The sequence below is a fragment of the Actinia tenebrosa genome, unplaced genomic scaffold (assembly GCF_029948245.1).
Source record: "Actinia tenebrosa isolate PJP-AT-01 unplaced genomic scaffold, QUT_ActTen_1.0 PGA_scaffold8__29_contigs__length_14323225, whole genome shotgun sequence".
NCBI classification, from domain to species: domain Eukaryota; kingdom Metazoa; phylum Cnidaria; class Anthozoa; order Actiniaria; family Actiniidae; genus Actinia; species Actinia tenebrosa.
In genome coordinates this window covers 13,912,285-13,939,482 of record NW_028292585.1, presented here as the reverse complement: position 1 = coordinate 13,939,482, position 27,198 = coordinate 13,912,285, and the positions used below count along the sequence as shown (strand labels likewise).

The window sequence follows — 27,198 nt, the reverse complement described above, 5'->3', positions numbered from 1 at the left end:
CCATTGAAAAGGTCGTTTTGAAAAGATCTGAACAGATTGTACGAATAGATGTGTCATCAATTTCTCAAACTTGTTGCGCCCGGTATACTGTATATACTTTACATGATATTATCGCTCATTCACAATCATCTTATGTACTAGTACATGTTTATATGTAAATAAAATGCAAGTTAATGATATGATACACTAAGAAATAGAAAAACAATCGTATGATATATAAACTGATTTGTTAGTAGAAGTTAAAGTTTTTATTTTTTTTTTTTTTATGTTATATATATAATTATTCGCTCTCGTAATCGAGAGTTTCGTCGCTGTCACTGTTGCCAATGAGGTCTTCGCTTTCCCAGACAATGTTTATAGACCTTAAATTGTCATTCCTTCATTTTCTGGATCATTTAGACACAAATACCATGCATTTGATATCATCCACGAATAAAGTAAATAATTTCCTCACGATCAGCGATCCCTTCTTGTTTGGAAGAAGTCGAATTTGGAAACCACGCTTCTCGTAATATGATATATAGTTTTACGCAAGAATAGCGTCAGCCATACTTTTGGTAAGCGGATTAAAATTTCGATTTGAAACAGCCGTGCCGGCTACTAGCCTGCTTGCCATTGTTCTCTCGTCTGCCCGCTTAATCCAATTATTTTGAAAGGTGGGGTGGCAGTGTGTTTACACAGCGATGACAGATGCAGCACCAACGCTACTGTACGAACCACTGCCGAGCCTACACAGGGGTAACACGATCTACCTCGGCATTAGTAGTATTTTCGGCATGAGTAACATTTTCGCTTCAATTGCAAAGCAAGTTACTAACTCTCCTTAGAATATTAGAGTCCAATTAGAGGGAAACATATCTTGAATCCAGGGTACTGTGTACGAAATGAAATGTAACTTTTCTACCTCAACTATACAGTTACAATTCAAAAACATTAATAGGACGGTTGGAACGTTGATCATAGCATTCTTCTTGAGAGGCTCTCATCTAGATATGCCGTAATTAGAAAATCCCTTCAGTGGTTTAAATCCTACCTTAGTGATAGATGCATTCGAGTGAAAGTAAATAGCCATGGCGTCTCATCTTCTCTTCAACCTCTGGAATGCGGTGTCCCACAAGGCTCTATTCTGGGACCCATATTTCTTTTATACACTGCACCAATTGGTGATATTATGCGGAAGTGCAACATTAACTTTCATCTATATGCTGATGACACACAAATCTATTTCGCATTTTCTACATCTTCCTCAATTGAGCTCAATACAGCGAAACAGCAAATTGAGACCTGTGTTTCAGAAATTGATAGATGGATGACTTGCAACAAGCTGAAACTAAATAAGGACAAAAGTGAAATTCTTGTTTTATCAAACCCTCGTCGTCCTCTACCACCCATTGTATCTCTTGAAATTTCGAACACTACTATTACTCGATCTACATCTGCTATCTGCTCTTAACATTGGTGTCATCTTTGATGAGACTCTGTCATTGGAAGATCAGATACTTTCTGTGTGTAAGGCCTGCATTTTTCATAATCATAATATTTGGAAAATTAGAAAATACTTGAGTCGTAAATAAAGGTTCAAACGCTAGGACGAGGTTTTGCATTAGAATTCAAGACAGAGGGCCGCAGGCCCGAGGTTTGAATTCTAATGCAAAACCGAGCCCGTGCGTTTGAACTGGTTTAAAATATCAACTAAGCCCTAAATTCCATTGTTTCGATGCAAAACACGAAATACTAAATTATAATGAATTCAGAGAGATAGATTACTGTTGCTTTGTTCTTTTGGAAATAGAGTACAATACATGATCCGCGTTTGCACTCTATTGTTCCGATAGAAATAAAAATAATATTGTTTTCATACCTTGCGTTCTATCGGGCAAGTATAAGGAAAAGTAATTAAAAACCTATCCCGGGTTTATAATTCAGCCTCGCTCTCCCCTGTTGATGTCAATTCCGCCCCCGGCTTTAAGAATCTGGGTTTTCCGCCGAATTTAAGAACCTACATCAAACAATAGATTTAGGGTGTGGTTGATTTTTAATGCATGTGAAACTCTTGTCTATGCCCTCATATCTTCGAAACTTGACTTCTGTAATTCTTTACTTTATGGTCTTCCCAATACTTCTCTCCAAAAATTGCAACATGTACAAAACGCAGCTGCTCGACTTATTACCTTTTCAAGAAAACAAGATCATATTACTCCCATCTTATATGACCTGCACTGGCTACCTGTAGAACAGCGTATATATTGTCGTTAAGATTCTACTACTCACTTTCAAGGCTTTACATAATCAGACTCCTTCCTACTTATGTGACTTGTTGGTTCCTTTTTTTCCATCACGTTCCTTACGATCAATTTCTCAACATCTTTAAGTAAAGCAATCTTACAACCTGAAACAGTATGGTAGAAGAGTCTTCTCTACTGCGGCTCCTGAACTATGGAACAATCTACCACAGAGCATTAGATCCTCTGTTTCAATATCACAGTTCAAACAAAGGGTTAAAACCTGGCTTTTTCAGCAAGCATTTTATTAGTAGTGTTATTCAGATATTTATGTTTTTACTTTTCGCAAACTTTTATAATGATTATTATTATGTATAATAGCCAATTAATGTTGAAAGTTATTTCAATCATTGATTCATAATTTTATGTAAAAAAATGTCTATTAGTCAAATATGTATGTATTTATAAAGTTGTTTCTAATTATTGTTATAAAGATTTTGATTTTAATGCACACCACTAAACCACACTAAATAACTATATAGCTATATTTACAATATGTTTTATCAGATCTTTTTGTGAAGCGCCGTTGAACCATGGAGATATTAGCGCTATATAAATCATAATTTATTATTATTATAAGTTCTAGGGGTTCATTATCCCTTGAGCTCGAGATCCTCCCAATCTATTGTCAGTGTGCATATTGAAAATGGCATTTTTCGAGATTTTGAAGTCAAGCATCACAAAAGGTTTTGCCCTTCTGGTGCACTTTTTCAACACTCACATGTATATTTGCAATTGCTTGTCAACCAAACTTGTATATTAAGAACAGTGTGTAGAAAATATTCTTGCCTTTCATCGATATTAACTATGCTTTCATCAATCTATATTTATTGGGTCCTTCATGAAACTCGCATTCAATACATACATCTATTTCCTAATCAGATTAAACGAAGATTCATTATCTCTCATGTCGTTATTATGCCACAAGATAGAAATTCTCGAAATTATGCTGTGTTGATGAGTCGATGTGTCGTGTATCGATGTGCGGTTCACTATAAATACAATCAAAGAGAGTCTTAGAATCAATCTGTGTGATCTAATACAAACTATAATAGACTTACCGAATGTGTCCCTATCGAATCCAAAAGAAAAACTCAATAACAATCTCCCATATTCCTCTTAATAACTAAATTTCATAACTAAAGTTCACGTGCTGTGTTAACTATCTTAGTTCTATCGCAATAGTACCCAGTGTCTCTCGGACAACTCTTCTGGGCCTGGTGACCTGTCGCGTACATCGCCGGCACCAAATGAGCGTACCTTTAAGTATCTCATTTCAATCTAATCTTAAACTCAACGCGACAGCTTGAATTATACTCATACTGCAGTCAGACTATAATGTTCACATCAGTCATTATTGGTTGGCACAGTCCACGCCTTCCAACAAACAAAGCTTGTTGATGGGACGAGTTAGAATACTTGTCTTCGTCTTCACTTTCGCTGATCTTACGTAGCCATCCTTAGCTGTATGCACTTCCAAAACACGCGCAAGGGGCCAACTTCCTCTTGGTACATTCTGATCTACTACGAGTACAATATCTCCCGCAGCTACATTTCGTCTTGGTCGGTTCCACTTTGCTCTCTCCTGTAACATTGGCAAATACTCCTTTACCCAACGTTTCCAAAATTGATCGGCTAAGTATTGCGCTTGGCGCCATCTTCGTCTTGCAAAGACATCGTCCTTTGTAAATACCCCAGGGGGTAGACATGTTTCATTGCGTAGAAGTAGTATTTGGTTAGGTGTCAAGGGGTCTTCATCCTTGGAGTCGTCGCTACAAGGAGTCAACGGTCGGCTATTAAGAATTGCTTCGACGTGGGTCATAACAGTCAATAACGTTTCGTCATCTACTATCTGTTCCTTCAGCAGCACACGTAGTACTTGTCTAACCGACCTAATAAGTCTTTCCCACACGCCACCCATATTACTCGCCGTTGGAGGATTGAAGATCCATTCGATGTCTCTTTGTCTCAGGAACTTGTGTACAGCTTGCTGGTTCCACTCTTGAATGGACTCTCTTAACTCTCTTTCTCCGCCCTTGAAATTGGAACCATTGTCGCTTCGGATTAGTAAAGGTTTGCCCCTTCGATTGATAAAACGATAGAGTGCATCGATGAAACTACAAGTTTCCAAGGTGTGAGTGATCTCAATGTGAACTGCTCTTACGGTCAAGCATGTGAACAGACAGCCGTATCGTTTGACAACAGAACGTCCTCTTTTCACTTGTATAGGGCCAAAGAAATCTACTCCAACATAAGAAAACGGTGGCATGTCAGGTGTCAGTCTGTCTTGGGGCAAGTCAGCCATTATCTGTTCACAAGGGGGTGCGTTGCGTCTGCGACAATCAAAACAACGATCAAGTAGTCTTCGTACTGATACTCTTGCATTTATGATCCAGAATGCCCTTCTTATGAGTGAAAGCACATGTTCCTTGCCTGCATGGCCGTACATCTGGTGATAGTGACGGATGATTAAGTCGCAAACATGATGATTTTTAGGCAGGATTGGTGGGTGTTTGGCTCTTTCTGAAATGGGAGCATTACTCAGACGTCCTCCAACGCATAACATATCATCTCGTAGTTGTGGGTCTAACTTGTATATAGGACTAGATCTTTCAACCACTTTCCTTTTGGAATGGAGTTCGTTCTTTACTGCATTACCTTCGCTACATCCACGCAATTTAAGAACAGCCAACTCTCGCTGAAAGGATTGACGTTGTACGTGCTTGACAATCTCGCGTTCGGCTGCTTTCAGCTCTGATACGTTGATCTTATCATAGCTTAATTCTCTGGTGTTTTTGTGTCCATGACTTAAATGATAAGCGTTCACTAGAAAACATTTGTATCTCATCAACCAAGCAATAGCGATGCGTAGCCGCTGCCACGAAGAAAAACCCTTAAACATGGTATTTAGAATATCTTCTTGTGTTACTTGGACCAAATTCACTTGCTTCTCTCGTTTTATCTCTGGGTCATTGTCGGCAATCTGGGTTAAGTTAAAGGGTAACATAGGCCATAGCTCTCTCTTCTGCCACAGGAATTCCGGTCCGTTTAGCCATCTAACGTCATTCTTCATTTCGTCTGCGCTTAAGCCTCTTGAGGCATCGTCAGCTGGATTACTCCTTGAATCCACGTACTTCCACTGTTGAGTACTCGAGACTTCACGGATAACTGCAATTCTGTTGGCTACAAACGTCGTGAATCTTTTCTTCTCGTTAGAAATGTAACGTAGTACTGTGGTAGAATCCGTCCAAAAGAAAGAGTCTTGAACTTGTAAGTCTAATTCCTCCCTCAGCATGCAATCGGACTTTACTGCAAGGACAGCTGCAGACAGCTCCAATCGAGGTATCGTAGTTGTTTTCACTGGTGCTAGCCGGGACTTGCCAATCAAGAAAGAAACGTGTATTTCTCCGTTGGCGTTCTCTGACCTCAAATACGAGACTGCTCCATAACCCGTTTGGGAAGCGTCGCCAAAATGATGTAACTCTCTTGACAAGATTTCACCCAGATCCGGTGGTTCTAGGCAACGTGGTATAGATACATTGGAAAGTTGAGGTAGTTCGACCAGCCATTTCTTCCATTTTATCATCTCTTCTACTGGGATTGGATCGTCCCACCCAATATCTTGTTTACATAGATCTTGCAACAGTACCTTTACGGGTAACATAACTGGAGAGACAATACCTAGTGGGTCGTAGACCGAACTCATTACTGATAGTATCCCGCGTCTTGTTAGAGGCTTTTCTTTCACTTCGATCTCTAGTCCCAAACGATCTAATTCTACCTTCCAGTGAACACCAAGTGCTCTTTCATTTGGCAGTCTTTCAAAGTTCAATTTCTTGACCGTTTTAGCTCTCTCAGACTCTGGTATCGTATCGAGAACGTCCTTACTGTTACTCATCCACTTTGTTAAACGGAAGCCGCCTTGTTTTAACAATTGGCTAAGCTCAAGTGCTAAGTGTTTAGCTTCATCTACAGTTTTGGTAGATTTCAGGTAATCATCCACGTAAAAATTCCGGTATACAGAGTTTACGACATCTTTACTAAATTTGGCACGATTGTCATCAGCCGTCTTCCTCAATGCAAAGCCTGCGCAGCTTGGAGAAGAAGTTGCTCCGAATAAGTGTACTAGCATCTGAAACTCAGAGGGTCGCTTGTCAATGGCGCCGTCTGGCCACCATAAAAATCTCAACATGTCACAATCCTTCGGGTTAACTCTCACTTGTAAGAACATAGATTCAATATCTGCTGCTAAAGCAACAGGTCCCTCTCGAAATCGAGTGAGAACTCCCACTAAATTATTTGTCATATCTGGCCCTTGGAGTAGTTGATCGTTCAAAGAAGTTCCTTTAAACTTCGCGGCGCAATCAAATACTACGCGCATCTTTTCTGGTTTTCGAGGGTTAACGACGGCATGGTGAGGTAGGTACCACACTGCTTGATCTGAGGGATTCTGGCTCTCTTCAGGTATCCTACGGGCATAACCCTTGTCAAGATGATCGTCTATGACAGCCTTGTATCTCTGATGAACTTCGGGGTCCTTTAGAAATCTTCTTTTCAACGACTCTAATCTCGATTCAGCTAACTGACGGTTGTTCAGAATACATGGTTCACCATGCTTCCAAGGAAGAGAAACTTCGTAGTGACCTCCGACTAAAACAGCACTTTCTTCCATGATAGATAAAGCTCTTCTGTCCTCTACTGACATCGACTCCTTGATGCTTAGTATCGGGTCTCCAAAGTCCGTCTTCCAAAATCTTTCTACTTGCTGCTTTAGTTCGTCATCTTGTAGCGTTATAAAACATGTATTCAGACTGTTTCTATTTGTTGCGTCGTCAACTGGACCAATGATCGTCCATCCGAGTAAAGACTTCACGGCGTAAGGTTCCTTTCGATTCCCTCGTCGTTCTTCTAGCGCCCAGAATACTTCGGGCGTGTCGTTACCGATTAGCAATGCCACTTCGCAGCTGTCAATCTCCGGCACCGTTATACCATCTAGGTGTGACCATTTGTAAAGGTCTTGTTGCGTTGGTGCCCCTTCAGTAGAAATGCATAGTCTATCAACGGACCAAACTGCTGGTATTTCAATTACTTCATCAGACTCTAGTGACATTACCTCCAAGCTAGCAATGCGTCCTCTTTTTTGGCTTTTCACTTTGTCGATCGTTGTCAAGGAAAAGGTTCGCTCTTCGCCATCAACATTCAGCTGCTCTAACAGTCGTTGTTCACATAGTGAGGTATCCGATCCTTTATCTAGGAGCGCATACGTAGTAACGGTTGTATTTCTCCCTTTACCACGTATACGAACTGGTACAATGGGTAGACAGACTTTACCTTTCCTTCCTTCACCAGTGGGTTTACTCACGCCTTTGGAATCTAAATTCACGGCGTAATTCGACTTACTTCCAGGTGGTTTTTCATTGTCCTTTTGGGCGTTGTTGGTTGGAGCGTGCAATAACGTGTGGTGCTTTCCTTCACATCCTTCGATTTTACATTGTCCTTTCTGGAAGCACTCTCTAGCTTTATGTCCTCTTTTATAGCAATTATCACACAGTCCTTTAGCACGAACAAATTTTACTCTGTCCTCATGAGTCTTCTTCTCGAATTCACAACAACTTGCAAGCACATGCGTTCCTTCACAAAGCCAACATTTCGTTGTTTGTGTCTGAGGTGGTTTGTTGTTAAGAGTGTTAAAGGCAATGCTTGGTATGTCGGAAACCTTCGGCTTTTCGGCTTGCGTAGCTAACGCGGTAGCTCTAGGCGCGCTCACCCGAGCTGGTCTGTGTCTTTGTCGCGGTTTTTCGATCTTGACTTGATCCTTAATGTCCATAATGTTGCCAAATACTGGGTCGTTTGCCGCCATAGCCCTTTCTGTAATGAACTCTGACATTTGGCCAATATTCGGTTTTCCTCCACCATTTCTGATTACTCTAGTCAAATCTAGCCATCTTGCCTTCAGATGGATGGGAAAGCGTTCGGCTATTTGTCTCAAATTATCTGCGCTATTTAAATCATCTAGATAGCCAATGGATTTAATCGTCAGTTCACAATCCTTTAATTTGTCTGCGAAGTTTAGCAGACCTTCGCGATCGGACGCTCTCAACGGAGGTCCCTTAGTAATCTGTTCCATGTATGCACTGGCTATGACGTACGGCTCTCCAAATCGCTCCTTCAGCAGCCTTCGCGCGGTTGCATAGCCAATAGATGGTTCCATAACAACACAGTTCCTTACCACTTCCCTTGCTTTGCCTGAGCAATATTGTAAAAGATAATTTAACCTTTCACCTTCATCGGTAGACTTTTGTTCAATGTTTCTTTCAAAGTTACGTACAAATCTCCAATAATGCAGGGGATTGCCGTCGAACGTAAAAAGTTCCGGCTTGGGTAACATCAGAGCGTTGGCCATCGTAGATACCATGCGTTCCTGTTGTTTGATCATCTCATTGTACACTTCATTATCTTTCGATGAATCATCTTCGACATTCGGATAGAAATCGGTGAAGCAGTGACTTTCAAGTAAATTGGTTGAATTCATAGCTAGCCATTCTTCAGCAGTTGGAGTCGAAGGCGTTCCCGCAATTGTGTGACCTTTCGTTACAGTTTCAGCCATTGGTATAGTAATATCTTGCTTGGTTTCCATTGCTGGACACATAAACGGGTTAGTTGAGAACGGATTTTTACTAACAACTCTTGTTGATTCTTTAGGTGTACTTTGTTTCGGTGGTGTGACGAAGATCAGTTCATGATCATGACTAGGTTCATTATCCTGGAATGGATATCGGTTTTGAAGATTATAAGTCCTTTGTGATTCATACGGTTCAGTGTTCCTCATATCATGCAATTCAGGTTTCTCGCGAGTGTCTTCTTTAATATGCAATTCGGTTTTTTCACGTTTTCCTTTAATATGCAATTCAGTTTTCTCGGCCGTTTCGTAATCTAAGTCGTGCAATTCAACATTTTCATCGTGCATTTCAGATTTTTCGTAAATTTGTAATTCTGTGTTTCTTCGTTCTGCTTCATGTCGTGCTTCAAGGAAAACTTGTTTTCGCTTCATTTTATTGAGCTTCATAGCTTCTTCTAATTTCATCTTTAATTCTACTTCGTCAATTTGATCTTGTAACACCTGTGTTTCTTCGAGTGGTTTTAGTTTAAGGAGGGCTACTGCATGTCTAGCTTCGGCTTTAATCTTTAATTTTGAGGTTGTGCTCAATCTACTTACACCACTTCTCTTCGAACTAGTATCCGATCCACTTTGGCTTGCAGAATCAGCAGGCCTCATAAGAAATGGAGTAGGCTCAGGAGCTGACCAATTCCTCTCTCTCATATTAGAAATCCAGGAATCAATTTGCTCTTCGACATCGCACTTAACTAGACACTGGTCTCGATAAATCTTAACAGCTTCATCTCGGGATTTTTCTTCTCTCAAAAACTCAAGATATTCGGTATGACATTCCACAAAGATATCAAATGTCGTTGAGATCTTATCTTTAATCCTCAAAACAAGTTCAATGTCAACATAGTTCTCAGAACGTTCGATAATGTCTCTAACTTCATTGTAATATTTAGTAAGTCTTCCAATATATCCAGATTTCGATCTTTTTAACTCTAGAGCCTTTTCTCCTCTCGCGCCTTCCGTACTCGCAAGTGCGCTGGGCTTCCTGTGTCGTGCCACATTGTCTCCACTGTCTGCCATAATGTCTCGTTGCTTAGGCGAATTCGTGAACTAATGTAGAAAATATTCTTGCCTTTCATCGATATTAACTATGCTTTCATCAATCTATATTTATTGGGTCCTTCATGAAACTCGCATTCAATACATACATCTATTTCCTAATCAGATTAAACGAAGATTCATTATCTCTCATGTCGTTATTATGCCACAAGATAGAAATTCTCGAAATTATGCTGTGTTGATGAGTCGATGTGTCGTGTATCGATGTGCGGTTCACTATAAATACAATCAAAGAGAGTCTTAGAATCAATCTGTGTGATCTAATACAAACTATAATAGACTTACCGAATGTGTCCCTATCGAATCCAAAAGAAAAACTCAATAACAATCTCCCATATTCCTCTTAATAACTAAATTTCATAACTAAAGTTCACGTGCTGTGTTAACTATCTTAGTTCTATCGCAATAGTACCCAGTGTCTCTCGGACAACTCTTCTGGGCCTGGTGACCTGTCGCGTACACAGTGTAATGCGGAATAAATCAGCCTACACTTGCTGCAAGTCACTAATTTTTTCGAGTGATAATAGAGTATAGGTGGACGCCAATCAAAGTATTTCCCAGCATTAATGTTGGAAAACTCAAAGCTTTTAAGGGCACGTACCTATGGAATGTCATGGAAACCGGCATTGATTGACGTCCACCCGCGGGCGCAACCTATTTCGTCACGATGGCAAATTGTACGATTTCACGCGTGTGATTGAGAAGCGCTGTAAGTGCTTACTTAATATTCTCTTGAAGTGATCATATATCAACTATAACAAAACCTACTAGCATATTATGCCAGACTCGTACTCATTCGCTTCTTCTCTTGTCTTATTGATCTCACGCTGTGGTTGATGGGAAGGATTTAGTGAGTTCCCGGTGCATCAGGGGAAGGACGGAAGAGAAAAGCGAAACGTTACTTTTTTCTTCTCCTTCCCACGCGCCTAGCCTTTGCGCACTGCGATCCGTAGCGGCAAAAAGGTAACGACTGGGTACGAGTCTGATATTATGCCGAGTCTGAACTAACTGCTCCGCCCCTTTTCCGTTCTCTATATCAGTTTCGCCACTCGAGTCTCTGGGGTGAGTCAGATTTGTCACTCCCTTTTATTGTTTGACATGTCTGACGATTTAATTGTTTTTGAGTATCCTTTGATTTATGATTTCCATACATAAATACGATCCTCTGGCTAACAAGTCACTGAGTGAAATTAAAAAGAATGAGTTAATTTGTCAGAGGCTTCCAATCGTTTGCACTAGTTTGCTATACTTTGCTTCTAGTATTTCCTTCATTTTTTTTAGATCAGTAACCCAAAACTAAAAGAATACAACGAATCGATTATGGTATTGTTGAAGCTTGCAATGATAGAGACCTTTTTTTAACACCTTGAAGAATTATTCACACGTCTCTATCATTGCAAGCTCACCGTTCGTCTCGCTTCGATCCAAAGGCATCTGTGTAGGGGACTACTTTTAGGCTTTTGATCATGACTTATAAATTTTTCACAAATATCATAACATATGACTTAAAGGATATGAAAATGTGCGATTTATTTGAAAAACGCTTCAATTATCTTTTTCTCTAATTTCAAAACTGACCCCCCCCCCCCCCCTTCCCTGGATTAATTAATGTTCGCCCCTTCGGCCCTGCCATGGCAAAGCAATATCATTTTTTGGGATCCCTGTGTATTTGTATCAAACCGTTTGTGCGATCAGCTTTTGAGCTGTAGTTTTTTCCTTTATTCCAAGAAATATTGCGCTTTTGGTCAAATCATATTAATCTTGGATTACCTTGTCAATCAAGTCATTTGATACTTCTATCTATAAGCGCAAGTTAGGACCAGTTGGACGATCTAATAGGAAAACTTTCACTTTTGCTAAAATGCTCTCTAGTATTCCAAGGCACTTAGTGAAATCTTCAACCCACCTTCGACAAAGTTTAACCCACAAATCATCCACAATTCTAGCTTCACAAGCGATCAATTCAAGAGTGAAATGTTTACACACTACGGCGCCAACAAACACAAGAATCGTTCGTTCTTCATCGCATCATCCTGATATCTCAATCCCTACCAACAAATCGTATGTGGAGTTTATCTTGGAACACTGTGAAAAACACGGAGATAAAGATGCCATTGTAAGTTTTAAGAGTTCTATTTTGTTATTATTCTTAATCCAGGAATAGCTTTTAGGATTTTAAACAGGGTTATATTGTAATCCCTACACAATGCATGCGCTTGGTGATAAAAAGGATGTTGTGTTATCAGTAATACAAACTTTTAATGTTGACTTTTGGTTCATTATTTATTCGAATAAGTGAGTCATATCACTCTCTTCTTCATGATTAAATATTACACTATCGTACGAGAAACATGCAGTCTTTTATACTTTTAAACTCGAAACCTTAATCTTGATCTTAATATCAGCCCAAACGCACAATAACACGATCTTCAAGTAAAAATTTACATGTGCTTCACAAACTAAACATGTCCAAACGTATTTTTGGCGACAATCAATCAGTGATTTAAATTTTATGATAAACTTATCGACAAGGATGTAATGTACAGGCTATAGATGGTTTTATTTATTGGTAACACCCCCAAATGAGGACCAGAAACGCGATAAATCAAATTATAGTGGGAAATCTAGACTGGAGTGCATTGGACTTTCGGAATGTCTGATGATTTTCGGTTGCTCTTGAATTAAAAATCATTTCGAAAACTTATTCTTTCAATGTTCTTGTGAATCTTCTAGGCTGATGCATCGACTGGTAAATCTTTCACATATAAAGATGTTATTGATCTGGTAAAGAAGTGTGGATCAGCCTTCAAACGTATGGGGAAGAATCAGAAAGATGTTGTTGCAATCTACATGCCCAACTTGCCTGAGTATCCTATGGTATTTTATGGCATTCAAGCTGCTGGTGGGATTGTTACCACAGTGAATCCAACATACACTGTAGATGAACTAGCTTATCAACTCCAGGATACTAGTACAAAATATCTTGTAACTACACCAGATTTCATGGTTAAGGCGAGGGAGGCAGCGTCAAAAGTAAAGCTTCCATCAGATAATGTTCTTGACATTGATACATTATGGAATCTTGTCCTGAGTGATGATGGCTCATATCTACCTAAAGTTCACACAACTAATACCCCAAGTGAGGACATAGTTAGTCTCCCATATTCCAGCGGGACAACTGGTCATCCAAAAGGCGTCATGTTAACTGATACAAACTATATATCTCATGCATTGATAACGGGTACTGAGAAATTTATGTTCAGAAGGTCTGATCTACCCCAGCTCCTAGTCATGGCTCTTCTGCCATTCTTCCATGCATATGGTCTTGCTTTCATCATGGGGGTACACTTTTATCTTGGATCAAAGCTGTTTACTATGCCTCAGTTTGATCCTGAAGCCTTTCTTAAGGCTATTGAAGATCACAGGGTATGTAACTTACTCTATTCAGGGGTGGATATAGTAATCTAAGAAATGGGGGTAGGGGTAGGAAACATTAAAATTCAGCATTAGATAAGTCTCCTTCCTAAATATGCAGAACAAGACCAAATGAGGTCCAAGGAATGGCCCTCCCTGTTAAATTCTTAAAATATGGTTTAATTTCCAGAAATACTTAATCCAGTGTTCTGGGGATATTTGGGACAATTAGTTTTTCCCAAACTGAAAGGGGTACCCCTTTTTAGGACTAAATAGGGCGCATTATTTTGGCTATTACAGTGTCTTTAACTAGTTAATTTTTTGTTTGCTTATAACTGCTAATATGATGATAAAATAATCAGGGTCTGGAAGAGGGGTCTGGATCCTGAATCATGTACTCCCCCCCCCCTCCAAAAATGCCATGTCCTGCAAAATTGTGCTGCCTTTTTTTTTATATTCAACATATTCAAAGGTGTTTTAAGTTTAAATTCATTTATTATTGTTTTAACGTTTTTCCCAAAAATCAGAAAGCAAAATCCCACACCCCGGACTTTGAATTTGGCAATACCTGGGTCAAGGCCAATACAAATCCCATCACATAAGATTTTTTCCTGGTTTCTGGGATCCTGCGCTATATTTTATCCATTTCCTGGTTCCCACAGACACTCTTGCAGACCCCGAAGAATACCAACAAATGACTGAAAATGCGAAAGTTGTAGCCAAGATTCATGGTAGTTTTAATTAGATTGGTTGACTCTGACTTGTTTTTCTAAGAGAAATTGCACAGACTGATGTTTTATAATTTTCTAAACTCTATCAGATTACAGAGCTTCCTATAGTGCCTCCTATTGCATTGTTCCTTGCTAAACACCCCATGGTTGATAAATATGACCTGTCGTCTCTTGAATCAATCTTGTGTGCTGCTGCTCCCCTGTCAAAAGAAGTGGAACAAATATTAAAGAAAAAATTCCCCAATGTCAACATTATCAGACAAGGTAATCCACCTATATATCAATGTAAAGCACTAGGATGGGAGGGGGCTATCCTTGGGAAATTGCCCCCACAAGGAATTTGATTTGGCTGCTATCTTGAAAAAGCCAGAAAATACAATAACCATATGTACTAAGAGGGGGAGTGAGGGGGAGGAGAATTAAGGTAAAGAAGGGAGGAAGCAACAGAGGGACGAAGAAAGGAAGGCAAAGAGAGGGGGATTACAGAAAATATCTGGTATCAGGGGCTGGGTAACTAGACACCCCTGGAAATGCCACTGATCGAGTATATAAATTTGTCATGCTCCATTGAATTCACCTTGAGATATGAAACTTAGTATGGCAAATGGTCAAGAATTATGCATGTGCATAAATGTCTAAAATTTGTCTATATTTTTTCAAGGATATGGTCTTACTGAGACAACAGCAGCCTGCATTTTAAACCCCAATGATAAAGTCAAGAGTGGATCCATAGGCGTTTTGCTTCCTAATCAAGAAAGCATTGTAAGATTATCACTTTAATCCAGTAACCTCATTTTGCCTCAAAAATATATAAAGGCGCTGAAATACAAGACACAAAAACGTCCAACTTGTCGCGCAACATTGTTGCGGTGCAAGTTCCAAAACAATGTTGCTCGTTTTACATCCTATCTATCCAACTTGTCACGCAACAAAATCTAATGTTGCAAGTTGCGACTAGTGCAGTTTTCGTATGACTGTGAAAAGCTCAGTGCCGTAAGTGTGACGTGCCGTGACGGTGATACTTCCTAGAATTTTAATAGGCTGATTTTTTTTCACGCGCAATATGATTGGTCTAAAAGTGCCGTGATGTTGGCGTGACCGTGTCCGCGCCGTGTTTAAGCCGTGTTCCGGGTATTTGATTGGATGGAGAGTAAATTCTCGTGCAATGTGATTGGTCTGGCGTATCCCTTGCCGTGTCATGGCCGTGTTCGTGCCGTGAATTTTTCACAGTCATACGAAAACTGCACTAATATCACGGTGATATTCTGCACGCTGATTGGCTACAAGCTACATAATTCAAGATGGCGATCGCTTCTGCACATAAAATGAAATGTTGCGTGACAAGTTGGACGAGTGATGAAAAACGAGCAACAAGTCGAAAATTTGTTGCAGAAAGTTGATCTACGTTCTACTTTTCGCAGCAAGTTTTCCCAACTTGCAACAAAAGATTTTGTTGCGTGACAAGTTGGATAGATAGGGTGTAAAACCAGCAACATTGTTTTTGAACTTGCACCTCAACAATGTTGCGCGACAAGTTGGACGTTTTTGTGTCTCGTATTTCAGAGCCTTAAGGGAATCGAAGGCAGCAGTAACAATCCCATAGCGATACTTCAATAATTGATTTTGCATGAAGTTAATAGTTGAATAATGAAATATTTCATCATTTGAGTGTAACTTCGACTTTAGTCTAAACTTAGTTAATTTCTTCCCCGAATTCATTTGCTTCAAACGCCGTATTTGTCGTGTACGAAATGCAACTATTAGATTCGACGTGACAAAAGTTCGACTTCTGAACTGAAACCATTAAGTTTTGGTCGAAAAAGGCTTGATCTTGACCTTGACTTTGACCCCTGGAAATAAAATAACAGGAAGGCAATTACAATGCTTTTTATTTTAGGTTAAAGATTTGGAAACTGGTGAGCATCTTGGCCCTGGACAAGACGGGGAGATATGTGTCAGGGGACCCACTATTACCAAAGGTATGAGACAAGAGAATATGAACGTATATATGTGATTAATATTACATATTCCTTGCACAAAAAGTTTCCATTTTCACGTTTCGTAATACGATGCTAAATGGTCATAATTCTCGATTTCTTTTACTCTTTTCCAGGTTACCTGAACAAAGCAGATCAAACCGAAGTGACTATCGACAAAGATGGTTGGCTTCGCACGGGAGACATTGGTCATTACGATGAAGATGAGTATTTCTACATCGTTGACAGACTCAAGGAACTGATCAAATACAAAGCATATCAGGTACAGGGAAATACCATGTCCATTGAGAATTCGTTTTTACGATTTCTGCATTGGCCTGCATTTTCTTGTGCATGAAGGTACTTGGCTATGCCCTCGAAATGTGCCAGAAGGTACTATCCCTACGAACGCAAGATTCCCTCAAACACAGTGGCGGATCCAGGGGAGCAGGGGAGGGGTGCAGGGGGCGCGCACCCCTCCCTGGTTCGACTTTGTGCCCCTACTTTGAAGATGATCAATACAAAATAATGTTTTTTTCCCTTTGATTCTAAGGGGTGCACCCTCCCTGGGTTAATTTTGTGCGCAGTACCCCTCCCTGAACAAATTCCTGGATCCGCCCTTGAAACACAAAAGAACATAGGCACGATCACGGAACATGCGTCCATCCAATCACATCGCGCGATAACGATAAGGATAATTTATTTTACGTCAATTGAACACAGGGAGTGGTTGCACAATCTCCCGAGCCAGGAACTCATATATATAACTGCATATCCAATCAGAATTTTTCTCTTTATATTATACAGGTTGCCCCAGCAGAGCTTGAAGCTGTTTTACTAACCAATCCGTACATCACAGATGCTGCAGTCATTGGGATCCCTGATGAAGAGGCTGGGGAGCTCCCTAGAGCATTCGTAGTGATTAAGGGCGGGATCACTGCAAAAGAGGTCCAGCAGTACGTCGCTGATAAGGTGGCACCACACAAGAAGCTGAGGGGAGGGGTGGAGTTTGTGGAGAGCATTCCAAAGTCTGCGAGCGGAAAGATATTGAGAAGACAATTAAAAGATAGATATAGAAGTTAATGGTAAAGAAAAGGATAAAACGTTTAACAGTTCTAGTTTTCCTCCCGCCGGGGAGGGGGTGGGGACTCGATTAGGGATAAGCACCGGAGGGGGAAAATTTTGGAAAATTTGTAGACTGCGCAGCTGTCAGGGTGCCTTTTATATAACTTTACGCTTTTCAACGAGAAGCACATCTAAGGAGCAATCGAATTTGCTGGTAGTTGAGATAATGTGTGAAACACCAAGACTTCCATTTATTTGAAAACTTAAGCCCGCCACTTACTGTTATATAAAGTTTCTAAGCTTGCCCCATGGCATCCCACAAATCAAGATGGCCGGACGAATTCCTCACAAACCCCTCTTGATCCGAGCCTGTAACATGATGTTTAATTCTTACAGAACTTACTTTATAGTGACAGATTCATACATTTTTATGTTGTACAGTACATATATCTATGCTTATTACATATATATTTTGGAAACATTTAATAAGTGAAATCGAAACTTAATTTGTAGAAACAATAAATAAATGAAATCTAAATTTAATTTGCTTCTCAGGTGTGTACTCTAGGGAGAACTTCAATTCGCTCCGCAGGGAGGGAGGGCCGGTAGGAATGTTTTTATTGGGGAGGGGGAGTCAAAAAAAGAATCAGGCTCAAAGCTAGGGGGAACATACAAAAGAATCCAAGTCGCATGCAACAAATTTACGATAAAAAACAATGAAGGTGGAATTTGGAATCCCACCGCTCCCCCCCCCCCCCCCCCCCCCCCATCCCAATGGAAAAATAAACGGTGCCTAACCTTAACAAATCATCCCGCTCTCCTTTGAGGGGGGTCACTATTTTTCACCAAAGCTGTAACTTTTTTTGCAGCAGCCAAGGGACGGACGATCAAAAGTAAAATGCGTCGGCCATTCTCTCGTGAATTTATGAATTTAACTCGAGGCCGAGGTGTACTGGGTTCTATATTTTGAAGCCGTGAAAATTAATATTCACCCCTGACTTCTCTGACGACTCACGTATCTTTCGAAAGTTTTCGATAGAGTATAAGGTCCTACTGTATAAAATGCTTACTGTTAGATTCCTCGTGCAGAAGAGGGTTTTACTTCGGCCTGTTTTTAATCAAAGTTTACATAAGATTATAGTTTCGCAAAGAGTGAAATGTTTACACACTACGGCGCCAACAAACACGAGAATCGTTCGTTCTTCATCGCATCATCCTGATATCCCAATCCCTACCAACAAATCGTATGTGGAGTTTATCTTGGAACATTGTGAAAAACATGGAGATAAAGATGCCATTGTAAGTAATTGGTTCAATTCCAAGTTGATTTGTTGATAAACAGGCAGAGTCACATCATGGTCTCTTCTTATGAACCAACCCATTGTTTGAGATTGGCTTGCCTATATATTATATGGTCTACAGGATAAGTTATTAAGTGCTTAACTTAAAAAACTTAATAACTATTATCCTTTAGACCACATAATATCATAATAGGCAAGCCAAGTTCAAACCATGGGGATTTGTTTTGATTGTAATTTATATAGCGCGGTTAATTAATCCCTAATGAAACAGTAATGACAAAAGGTAAATTATACACCGTGAAAAAGATGAAAAATAGGCGGTCGTAAACCGCATGTGTCTACTGCCAATTTAGAAACGGATTGTTTAAAGGGGCACTTAGATGAAAACACCCTGATTTTAATATTTCCAACAGGAAATCTATAAATGTTAACGTTGTTGTACGTTGGACTACTGACATTATCGAGATGTAAGTCACACTGACCGAGAATAGTTTTAAGACAACTTCCATAGTCATTTACCACAGCTTCCATAGTAGTTTTTTTGCATAAAGAAAGACTCAGTGTCACAACAAACATGTGATCTCTGTAAAACAGCTGAGTTTTCATTTACCCGAAGGACTTCTTCAACGGGCTGACTAATCCCACAATAGGGCACAATTATCCTCAAAAGAGGGTTAATTATCCTCCGAAGAGGCTCAATCATCCTCTGAAGAGGCTCAATTATCCTCCGAAGAGGGTGATATATGGTATTAAACCCCATTTGTTTTCCCAAGGGCTTCTCATTGGTTGAGAAAGTTCATTGTTTGAAGCCCTGTTTGAAGTCAGGCAGCTTTGTTTTCGGCAAAAACATCGGCCTAAAATTGGAATAACACTTACAAAACCTTTCATCTTATTGTATATTAATACTACATGAAAGCTGTGATAAATGATATTGATAGATTTTATGAAAGCACTTTAATTACTTGAAGTCTCGAGCAGCGAAGAACGAAGACAGTCCAAGATGACAATCCTGCTTTTAAAAATGCGTCATCCCTACATCGGTTACAATTCGGATTGGTTCTGTAGTTTATCGATATTGAAGAATTCGAACGTGAGTCGCTTATCCCTGATTGGCTCCGAAGTTTAATGATTGGTTCCGAAGTTTATCCATTCATCAGTTTGGGCTTCCTGTGGTGTTACTGACGGACTTACTTACACGACTCGATAGCATAGTGGCTTCGCCTCTCTAGGAGGCAGTAGACACAAAAACTTACTGACGTTTCGGACGCTAGTCCTTCGTCGGAGTAGGACAAAGGACTAGCGTCCGAAACATCAGTAAGTTTTTTCATCTTTTTCACGGTGTATAATTTACCTTTTATCATTACTGTTTCATTAGAAACACCGACGCAGCTCACACTAGTTTTTAGCTAGTTACATCTTCTAATCCCTAATTAGGGGATTCATAAAATTTTAAAAAAATCCTTGAAAATTAATGCATCTATCAATATGAAGTGGGGTGGGGCGACCCCATGCAGGGGAATTGACATAATTCAATGCCCCCACTGTAGGGAATTTGACATGTCTGCCATCTTGAAAAAGCCAGAAAATACGATAAACATATGTACTAAGGGTATTTTACATTTAGTCGTCCGGGGGTAGGGAATTAGAAAGTTTCCAATTCAAAGTGTCAAATTTCCCAGGGGTTGTCTGCCCCCGCCCACCCTGGAGCTTAAGATTGATAGGTGCATAAGTACCGGGCATAAGAACTGTATTAAGATGTCAACTAATTAGGCTAGTAAATCATTCAACCATTCTCTTGATCCCTAGAAGAACTCACATGTACATGCATATCCTAAAGTTGATCAATGAATTAACCGCTATTGTTTTACTTCCATTATCACTAAAGCGTGACCTGAGAAGTTGATGTGAATTTCGCATTTAATTTGCAACCTGGCATTTTAATGACCGTCAATCAAAGAACTACAATAAAAAAATGCAATATTTTGAAGGAGAAGGATATTTTGGACTGAATTTAAAGATTCTAGAGGATTAACATTTTTAATCCAGTCTAAAATCTCCCTGAAGATAATTTTTTAAAATTTTCTCAAAAAGGATGAATTTGTTCTCAGAAATCATTTAGCCCTCGGGCCAGATTACCCTTGTCCTTCCAAGATACCATGGCCAATCCCTGAATGGGGGGGGGGGGGGGGGACGATGTTATGCATGATGCAATTTAGATTATCGCCCTTTATGATGCTTCTTTGCACCAAAAAGCCTCAAAGCTAAGGCTTGCACCACGTTTTGTGACCCTTTGAGTTTTTTTTGAAAAATGATGACCCACCCATGGCCAGCCAGCCCATTTATATCGGTGCCTTGAAAAGGTTAATGTACAACTTTCTTGTTGCACACAGATATTTCTTTTAAAACATTGCAATTGTATATTCTTTTGTTTTACTCCTCGGTCTCTTGTTCTAGGCTGATGCATTGACTGGTAAATCTTTCACATATAAAGATGTTAGTGATCTGGTAAAGAAGTGTGGATCAGCCTTCAAACGTATGGGAAAGAACCATAAAGATGTTGTTGCCCTCTACATGCCCAACTTGCCTGAGTATCCTATGGTATTTTATGGCATTCAAGCTGCTGGTGGGATTGTAACCACAGTAAATCCAACATACACTGTAGATGAACTTGCTTATCATTTGCAAGATTCTGGCACCAAATATCTTGTGACAACTTCAGATTTCATGGCTAAGGCAAGGGAGGCTGCAGCAAAAGTGAAGCTTCCATCAGATAATGTTCTTGACATTGATACATTATGGAATCTTGTCCTTAGTGATGACGGATCTTATCTACCCAAACTTCCCACAACTGAGTCTCCAAGTGATGAAGTAATTTGTCTCCCATATTCTAGTGGAACAACTGGTGTAGCAAAAGGAGTAATGTTGACAAATTTCAATCTTATTTCGCATGCATTAATCCTTGGCAATAAGAAATTTATGCCTTGTGCACCCGATATGCCGCGGGCATTAGTCATGGCACTTCTGCCATTTTACCATGTTTATGGACTTGCTGTTACATTGGGAATGCACTTCTTCATTGGTTCAAAGGTGTTTTGTATGCAGAAATTTGATCCTGAATTGTTTCTGAAGACGATTGAAGATCAACAGGTATTCAGTAGCTAGTTTTCTTGACGGCTCCTCATCTCTGTTCAGTTGCACAATTTCTCATCAAGTAAATCTTAATTTTCTTATGACCTTTTCAGATCACTGAATTGCCAATAGTCCCTCCAATTGCACTGTTTCTTGCCAAACATCCTATGGTAGAGAAATATGACCTGTCATCAGTCAATCTTGTCACAGTTGCTGCAGCACCTTTATCCAAAGAAATCGAAGAGTTATTATCAAAACGACTGCCCAATGTCAGGGTGATAAGACAAGGTATATATTGCAAGCGTGAAATACATTTTGTTTATTCACAAAGAGGTGGTAATGACTTCAGATCAACAGTTTGACTTCTCTTGTCTCCTGCTTCCAGGAAAGATAGGTCAAGGGCTATGGACGTTTTTGATAGTGTAAACAAAGGCAGACTTGGATTCATAAATTTGGAGAGTTTAAAAAGAGTAATAATTTTTTGTGCTGTGGGACCTGATGATGATGATGGTGGTGGATCCAGGGGGGCAAAGGGAGGGGGGGGGGGCTGAAGCCCTCCCTTCAGCAGAAAAAAACGATGCTTTTTTATATTGTTTTCCATTGTGTTGACAGAAGAAACTCAATTAGCCCCCCCTAAACTCAATTAGCCCCTCTCCCTAAAATTTTGGCTGGATCCGCCCTCGGTGGTGGTGGTGATGATGGTGATAATTATGATGATGGTAGTAGTAGTAGTGGTGGCTGTGCTGATGATGGTGATGATAATGGTGGTGGTGATGATTAAGATGATGGTGGTGGTGGTGGTGCTGATAGCTGCTCTTGATCATTGTGGATGGTGATGATGAGAATGATAATGCTAATGATGTTGTTGGTTGTGTTGCTGCTGCTGCTGATAATAATAAATGATTATGATGATGATGATGTTAACGATGGTGATGATCATGATAACTAATGGGTGTTTGAATGACAAACGCAGGTTTTGGTATGACAGAGACCACGGCTGCTTGTATCCTTAATCCATCAGATCCATCCCTTGTCAAAACTGGATCCGTTGGGCTTCTGCTTCCTAATCAAGAAGTTATGGTAAGTATTCACGGCAACATGGTGGTGGGATTTCTGTGGAAATTTTTGATGGTGTCGTAGGGAACCTGTTGTGGGGTTGGGATGGGGGGAGGGCGAGAAAGAAAACTGGGAGTTATTATACAAAACATTGAAGGCATAGTGGCCCAGCAAGCATACCTCAACTTTCTTTTAGGTCAGTCCAGAAAGAAACCGTGCGGAGAAGGCAAATATCCACCTCAAAGTGGAGAACCAACAAACTCGATCTGCTCTCATGTGACGGCGATTCCAACCAGGAATTGAACGCGAGACACTAGAGGGGAAAGGATAAGGAACTAAACTGGTACCCCATACTCTTGATCCCCCTTGAGTTCTAAGGCTTCCCCACATCGCAAACCCGCATGAGTAGTTCTGTCACTGATGGCGTTGGATCATTTTTGTACATACTAGGTAAAGGACCTGGAGACAGGAAAACCGCTTGGACCAGGAGAGCCTGGAGAAATATGTGTAAGGGGACCCACCATTACCAAAGGTACATTAGCGCTTTTCTGTATTCCCCAGGCAAGGCCAGTATTGGCCGTCAATTAAATCAGGGACGTCGGAGACGGAGGGGGGCTAGGGGGCTATAGGCTCCACCGTTTCTACACTAAACATGCACATCTCCTTGCACGTTTTACATCACTTACATATGAATATAATCTGTATTGTAGCGCCCCCCCCCCCCCCCCCGTTAAAAATAACGCTCCGACGTCCCTGTAAATTCAAAGCGCAAAGATTTCCAAGCCGGAACGACGTCACTCTCCACCGAACTCGGCAAAGCATCCCCCACTCCATTCCTTCAAATTAAATGCTAATAGGAAGGACATGGTCACGCGCATGAATGTAACCGTCAGCGGTCTGACTAAGCAGTATTTAGATTGACAGAGGAAAGAAAGTAGACAGAACTGTTCATGCATGGTAGCAGGAATATAGGATCAGCTCCAATTTGTTTCAGTAACTATCGTAGTTTAGGCCGATATTTTAAAACAAAAACTTGTGGCAACGTTCACTAAAAAACACGTTTGCGTCCTTGCCAAATAAGCCTTTTCATAGTTTAAGAATCGATTCCACTGCGCATGCGATTTTATCCCGAATTTCTCATCTTCTTTTGTCTAAACATTCTTTTTGTTCTCAATTAAACAAAAGAAGGTGAGAAATTCGGGATAAAATCGCATGCGCAGTGGAATCGATTCTCAAACTATGAAAAGGCTTATTCATAATTGAGACCACCGAGTACATACAGGTTTACTCAATACTTTCCTATTTCATTGACAACAACAGATATGATGACCGTCAATCAGTGAAAACAAATCTGTACCATTGTCTTTCCCAGGTTACCTAAACAAACCAGATCAAACCGCACTGACTATCGACAAAGATGGTTGGCTTCACACGGGAGACATTGGTTATTACGATGAAGATGAGTATTTCTACATCGTTGACAGACTCAAAGAACTGATCAAATACAAAGGCTTCCAGGTAAAGAGTGACTGGTAATGCAAGTTTAGTTTTTGTCCAAGTGAAAAAATTACTGCAAGAAGTTACTATGGGGAAACGGCAAAGTACTGGCAGAAAGAAGTAACGAAGAAACAAGAAATCTTGTCATAATTCAACTTGGCTACAATAGCGGGAATTTTGGACGGGAATGTAAGCTCTGATAAGGGAAACTAGCGCCAATGCTTTCACGAAAAGTAATGATGTATAATGTCATGTTTTTTCGTTCCATAGATGTAACTGTTAATAGTGGCTTGGGGTGGTTTCAGATTTTTTAGGAGGGAGTTGTCATTTCTGATCACAGACTCAAGCACCAATAACGCGCAGTAGATATCAGCTTATTTAGGGGAGAGTCACGCACACCTCTCCCCTAGATCGTCCCCTGTTGCTGAACCTATCGCAAAATGTAACCACATCCATTTAGAGGATTTCGTGATTAGTGAACAGCCAAACATCACTATCTCATACGCAGACAACATTTGTCTTATCAATGGAATGGAAAAAAGTGTGCATGCTTATTTTTTCCTGGATAGGCAATAGGCGATAGGAGATAGGTCATTCTAAGACCCAAGAATAGCTGGAATGACTTGTGTTTCTCCTTCTTATTCTCGTCAAGAACATGTACCTTAGTGTAGAGGCTGATTTAATGCTCTTGGTAACAAACAAAGCCATTTGAATGTTGGAATAACTTAACACCTATCGCCTTTGGCAATGACAACGTTTATTGAGATAGGTGTATATATCTTTCGTTTTCCTTCCGACAGGTTCCACCAGCAGAATTAGAAGCTGTACTCATATCACACCCTCTCATCACAGATGCCGCAGTCATTGGGATCCCCGATGAAGAGGCGGGGGAGGTCCCCAGAGCATTCGTAGTGACTAAGGGTGGGATCACTGCAGAAGAGGTCGATCAGTATGTCGCTGATAAGGTGGCACCACACAAGAAACTGAGGGGTGGGGTGGTGTTTTTAGAAAGCATTCCAAAAGCAGCAAGTGGAAAAATATTGAGAAGAGAATTACGAGATAATAATTCATAGATATTTAATATTTATCCAAGGGATGTCCCGTTTATGCAAGCCTACCCACTGATCACTGATGCATGCTCCAGGGTGATGTGGGGGGGGGGGGGGGGGAGGGGAGGGGAGGGGAGGGGGAAGACAAATGTTTGCACTCTTTTTTATTCGTGTGAACAATTATATAGCATGGACCAATCGGAAGCAGAAAATCGAAAGTGCTTCATGGGTCAAGCATCCAAGACATTGTGTCAGTAATGACAGCAATTGCACATTTTTCTGCAAGATTGAACTGCGGGAAAAAATGACAATTTTATTGTGTCTCAGTGTTGATCACAAGCTGGCACCCACAACACGATACTTTGGACCCCAAATGTAGCTATTATTTGGGTCCCAAAAACTAGAATGAAAATCCACTTACACTGCATTTGTAAAATATTTCTTATACACCAGTACTCAAACATACACAAGAAAATAAAGTAAAAATTATTTACATGTATTAGTCTATGATGTCAGATGTACACCAATATTGTTTAGTTGAGCAAAATGAGATTATGAAACTTTGATAACATTTTAAAGTGGCACTTGGATGAAAATGCCCCAATTTTTGAAAGTCCAAATAATCGAAATATTTGAGGATAATATGACTCAATTACAACTATGAAAACCGGATTAGTGAAAATTTTAGCCTGTGAGCCACTTGCTGATCAGAAATTGTGGTTTAAAAGCTAAACGAACAATAGGGTTGAATATATGAAGTCATTTACTCACGATTTAGATGCTGAATAAAATTGATAATTTTTATCCGCCACTTTTGACTGTCAAGAAATGTGTTGCCTGGCTACTATTGGGGCCATATACATAGGTTTACCCAAGTTTAAAGTCATTTCCAATTTTCATTGATTTTCATCCAAGTGCTCTTTTTAATGAAGGACGTTTTTCTTTTTATAAATGACATTCAAAGTTAAAATCAGGTGTCATATTCAAATTTTTGTGCCCCTTTTTTTAAATTAAAGTTTATTTTTGAAACAAGGCATTATATAATATTTAACACATAAAACAGCTTTTTCCATGCTCTGTTCAGTAATAAAGCACACAGGAAGTGACATAAGCACAAAAGAAGTGTAAGGAGCAGCAATAGCCGTAGGTGAGTTTTTCTCACACTTCTTAAGATCACTACTTTATTAAATTTTACATCATCAAGTACCATCACTCTTAATCTCCTTAAATTTTCTAATCACTACTTACTAACGTTATTTTGGTATTGAATATATTTTTGGAAAAAGAAAGATCTAACAGTACTTCGCATGTGTGGATAGCGTCAGCACTGCTCCATTCACTAATAAAGCACAGTTTTTGACCATTCAGTGTGCACATACTATCCTAACTATTTAATAAATATTTTTATATATTATACTCACTATCTCAATTCTGATTAGCTAAGAGCCTTCAGCCAATCCCTGGTATTGTGTGGACTTTACATGATAATAATGCATCAACTGTATTCTTTTTCTGCAAATAAATTTATCATGTCCAGTTCACTCAAGGGCACATGAATATTGAAATATTTTTTCTATTTTTTTGAAAGCAAAATTAAATCTTAGAATAAATACTTAGTTTACAAAATGTATAGGGGCAAAATAATAGGGCAATCATTGAATCTAGTTTTTCCATGATAATGATTGAGAAGTTATCAAGATCAAAGCCTTGTTGAGGCAGATAAAACAGCCAAGGTCCTGATAATATTTACCCATAGACTACCATATCATGCTTATGTCATTCAATGATTATTTAATAATAGCGCTGAGGTCATAATGTACCAATCAGAGCTCTGATTGGCTACTGAAACAAAGAAATCTTTTGTATTAATGGTTGTCAAATTTAAATGATAAAAAATTCCTGAAGTTGATGTCCGTAAACTGTGAATGTCGCGGGGGGGGGGGGGGGGGGGGGGGGGGGGGGGGGGGGG

General features: G+C 39.9%; 3 protein-coding genes across 4 annotated transcripts; 2 read left to right on the top strand and 1 right to left on the bottom strand.

The window, feature by feature from the left end:
• Positions 1-3,093: 3,093 nt before the first annotated feature.
• On the bottom strand, positions 3,094-10,466 carry LOC148905252 (uncharacterized). Of its 2 annotated transcripts, none has more exons than XR_016121836.1 (2): positions 3,344-10,466; positions 3,094-3,274 (listed from the first exon to the last, which is right to left on the bottom strand). XR_016121836.1 is itself a non-coding variant. In XM_089040795.1 (2 exons), the coding sequence occupies exon 2, from the start codon at positions 9,970-9,972 to the stop codon at positions 3,637-3,639; it is 6,336 nt and encodes a 2,111-aa protein (XP_088896921.1). In that variant the 5' UTR covers positions 9,973-10,227; positions 10,297-10,466; the 3' UTR covers positions 3,094-3,636. The 2 variants fall into 2 exon arrangements, 1 of the variants encoding a protein (XP_088896921.1); XM_089040795.1 differs by having other exon boundaries at positions 3,094-10,227; positions 10,297-10,466.
• Positions 10,467-11,684: 1,218 nt separating this feature from the next.
• LOC116299334 (putative 4-coumarate--CoA ligase 1) lies at positions 11,685-17,740 on the top strand. The gene is made up of 7 exons (XM_031707974.2): positions 11,685-12,127; positions 12,745-13,437; positions 14,246-14,420; positions 14,818-14,918; positions 16,054-16,135; positions 16,270-16,415; positions 16,940-17,740. Exons 1-7 carry the CDS (start codon positions 11,873-11,875, stop codon positions 17,213-17,215), a joined length of 1,728 nt encoding a protein of 575 aa, XP_031563834.2. The 5' UTR covers positions 11,685-11,872; the 3' UTR covers positions 17,216-17,740.
• Positions 17,741-18,174: 434 nt separating this feature from the next.
• Positions 18,175-25,322, top strand: LOC148905251 (putative 4-coumarate--CoA ligase 1). The gene is made up of 7 exons (XM_089040801.1): positions 18,175-18,496; positions 20,953-21,645; positions 21,741-21,915; positions 22,601-22,707; positions 23,134-23,215; positions 24,056-24,201; positions 24,981-25,322. The coding sequence occupies exons 1-7, from the start codon at positions 18,260-18,262 to the stop codon at positions 25,251-25,253; spliced, it is 1,713 nt and encodes a 570-aa protein (XP_088896927.1). The 5' UTR covers positions 18,175-18,259; the 3' UTR covers positions 25,254-25,322.
• The last annotated feature ends 1,876 nt before the right edge of the window (positions 25,323-27,198 follow it).

Bases quoted from the DNA above. Each gene is read 5' to 3' on its own strand.
- LOC148905252 (XM_089040795.1), bottom strand. From the start codon at position 9,972: ATGGCAGACAGTGGAGACAATGTGGCACGACACAGGAAGCCCAGCGCA.
- LOC116299334 (XM_031707974.2), top strand. From the start codon at position 11,873: ATGCTCTCTAGTATTCCAAGGCACTTAGTGAAATCTTCAACCCACCTT. The intron at 14,421-14,817 runs GTAATCCACCTA...TATTTTTTCAAG, and splicing joins TGTCAACATTATCAGACAAG to GATATGGTCTTACTGAGACA. The intron at 16,416-16,939 runs GTACAGGGAAAT...TATATTATACAG, and splicing joins TCAAATACAAAGCATATCAG to GTTGCCCCAGCAGAGCTTGA.
- LOC148905251 (XM_089040801.1), top strand. From the start codon at position 18,260: ATGCTTACTGTTAGATTCCTCGTGCAGAAGAGGGTTTTACTTCGGCCT. The intron at 18,497-20,952 runs GTAAGTAATTGG...CTCTTGTTCTAG, and splicing joins ATGGAGATAAAGATGCCATT to GCTGATGCATTGACTGGTAA. The intron at 22,708-23,133 runs GTAAGTATTCAC...TGTACATACTAG, and splicing joins TTCCTAATCAAGAAGTTATG to GTAAAGGACCTGGAGACAGG.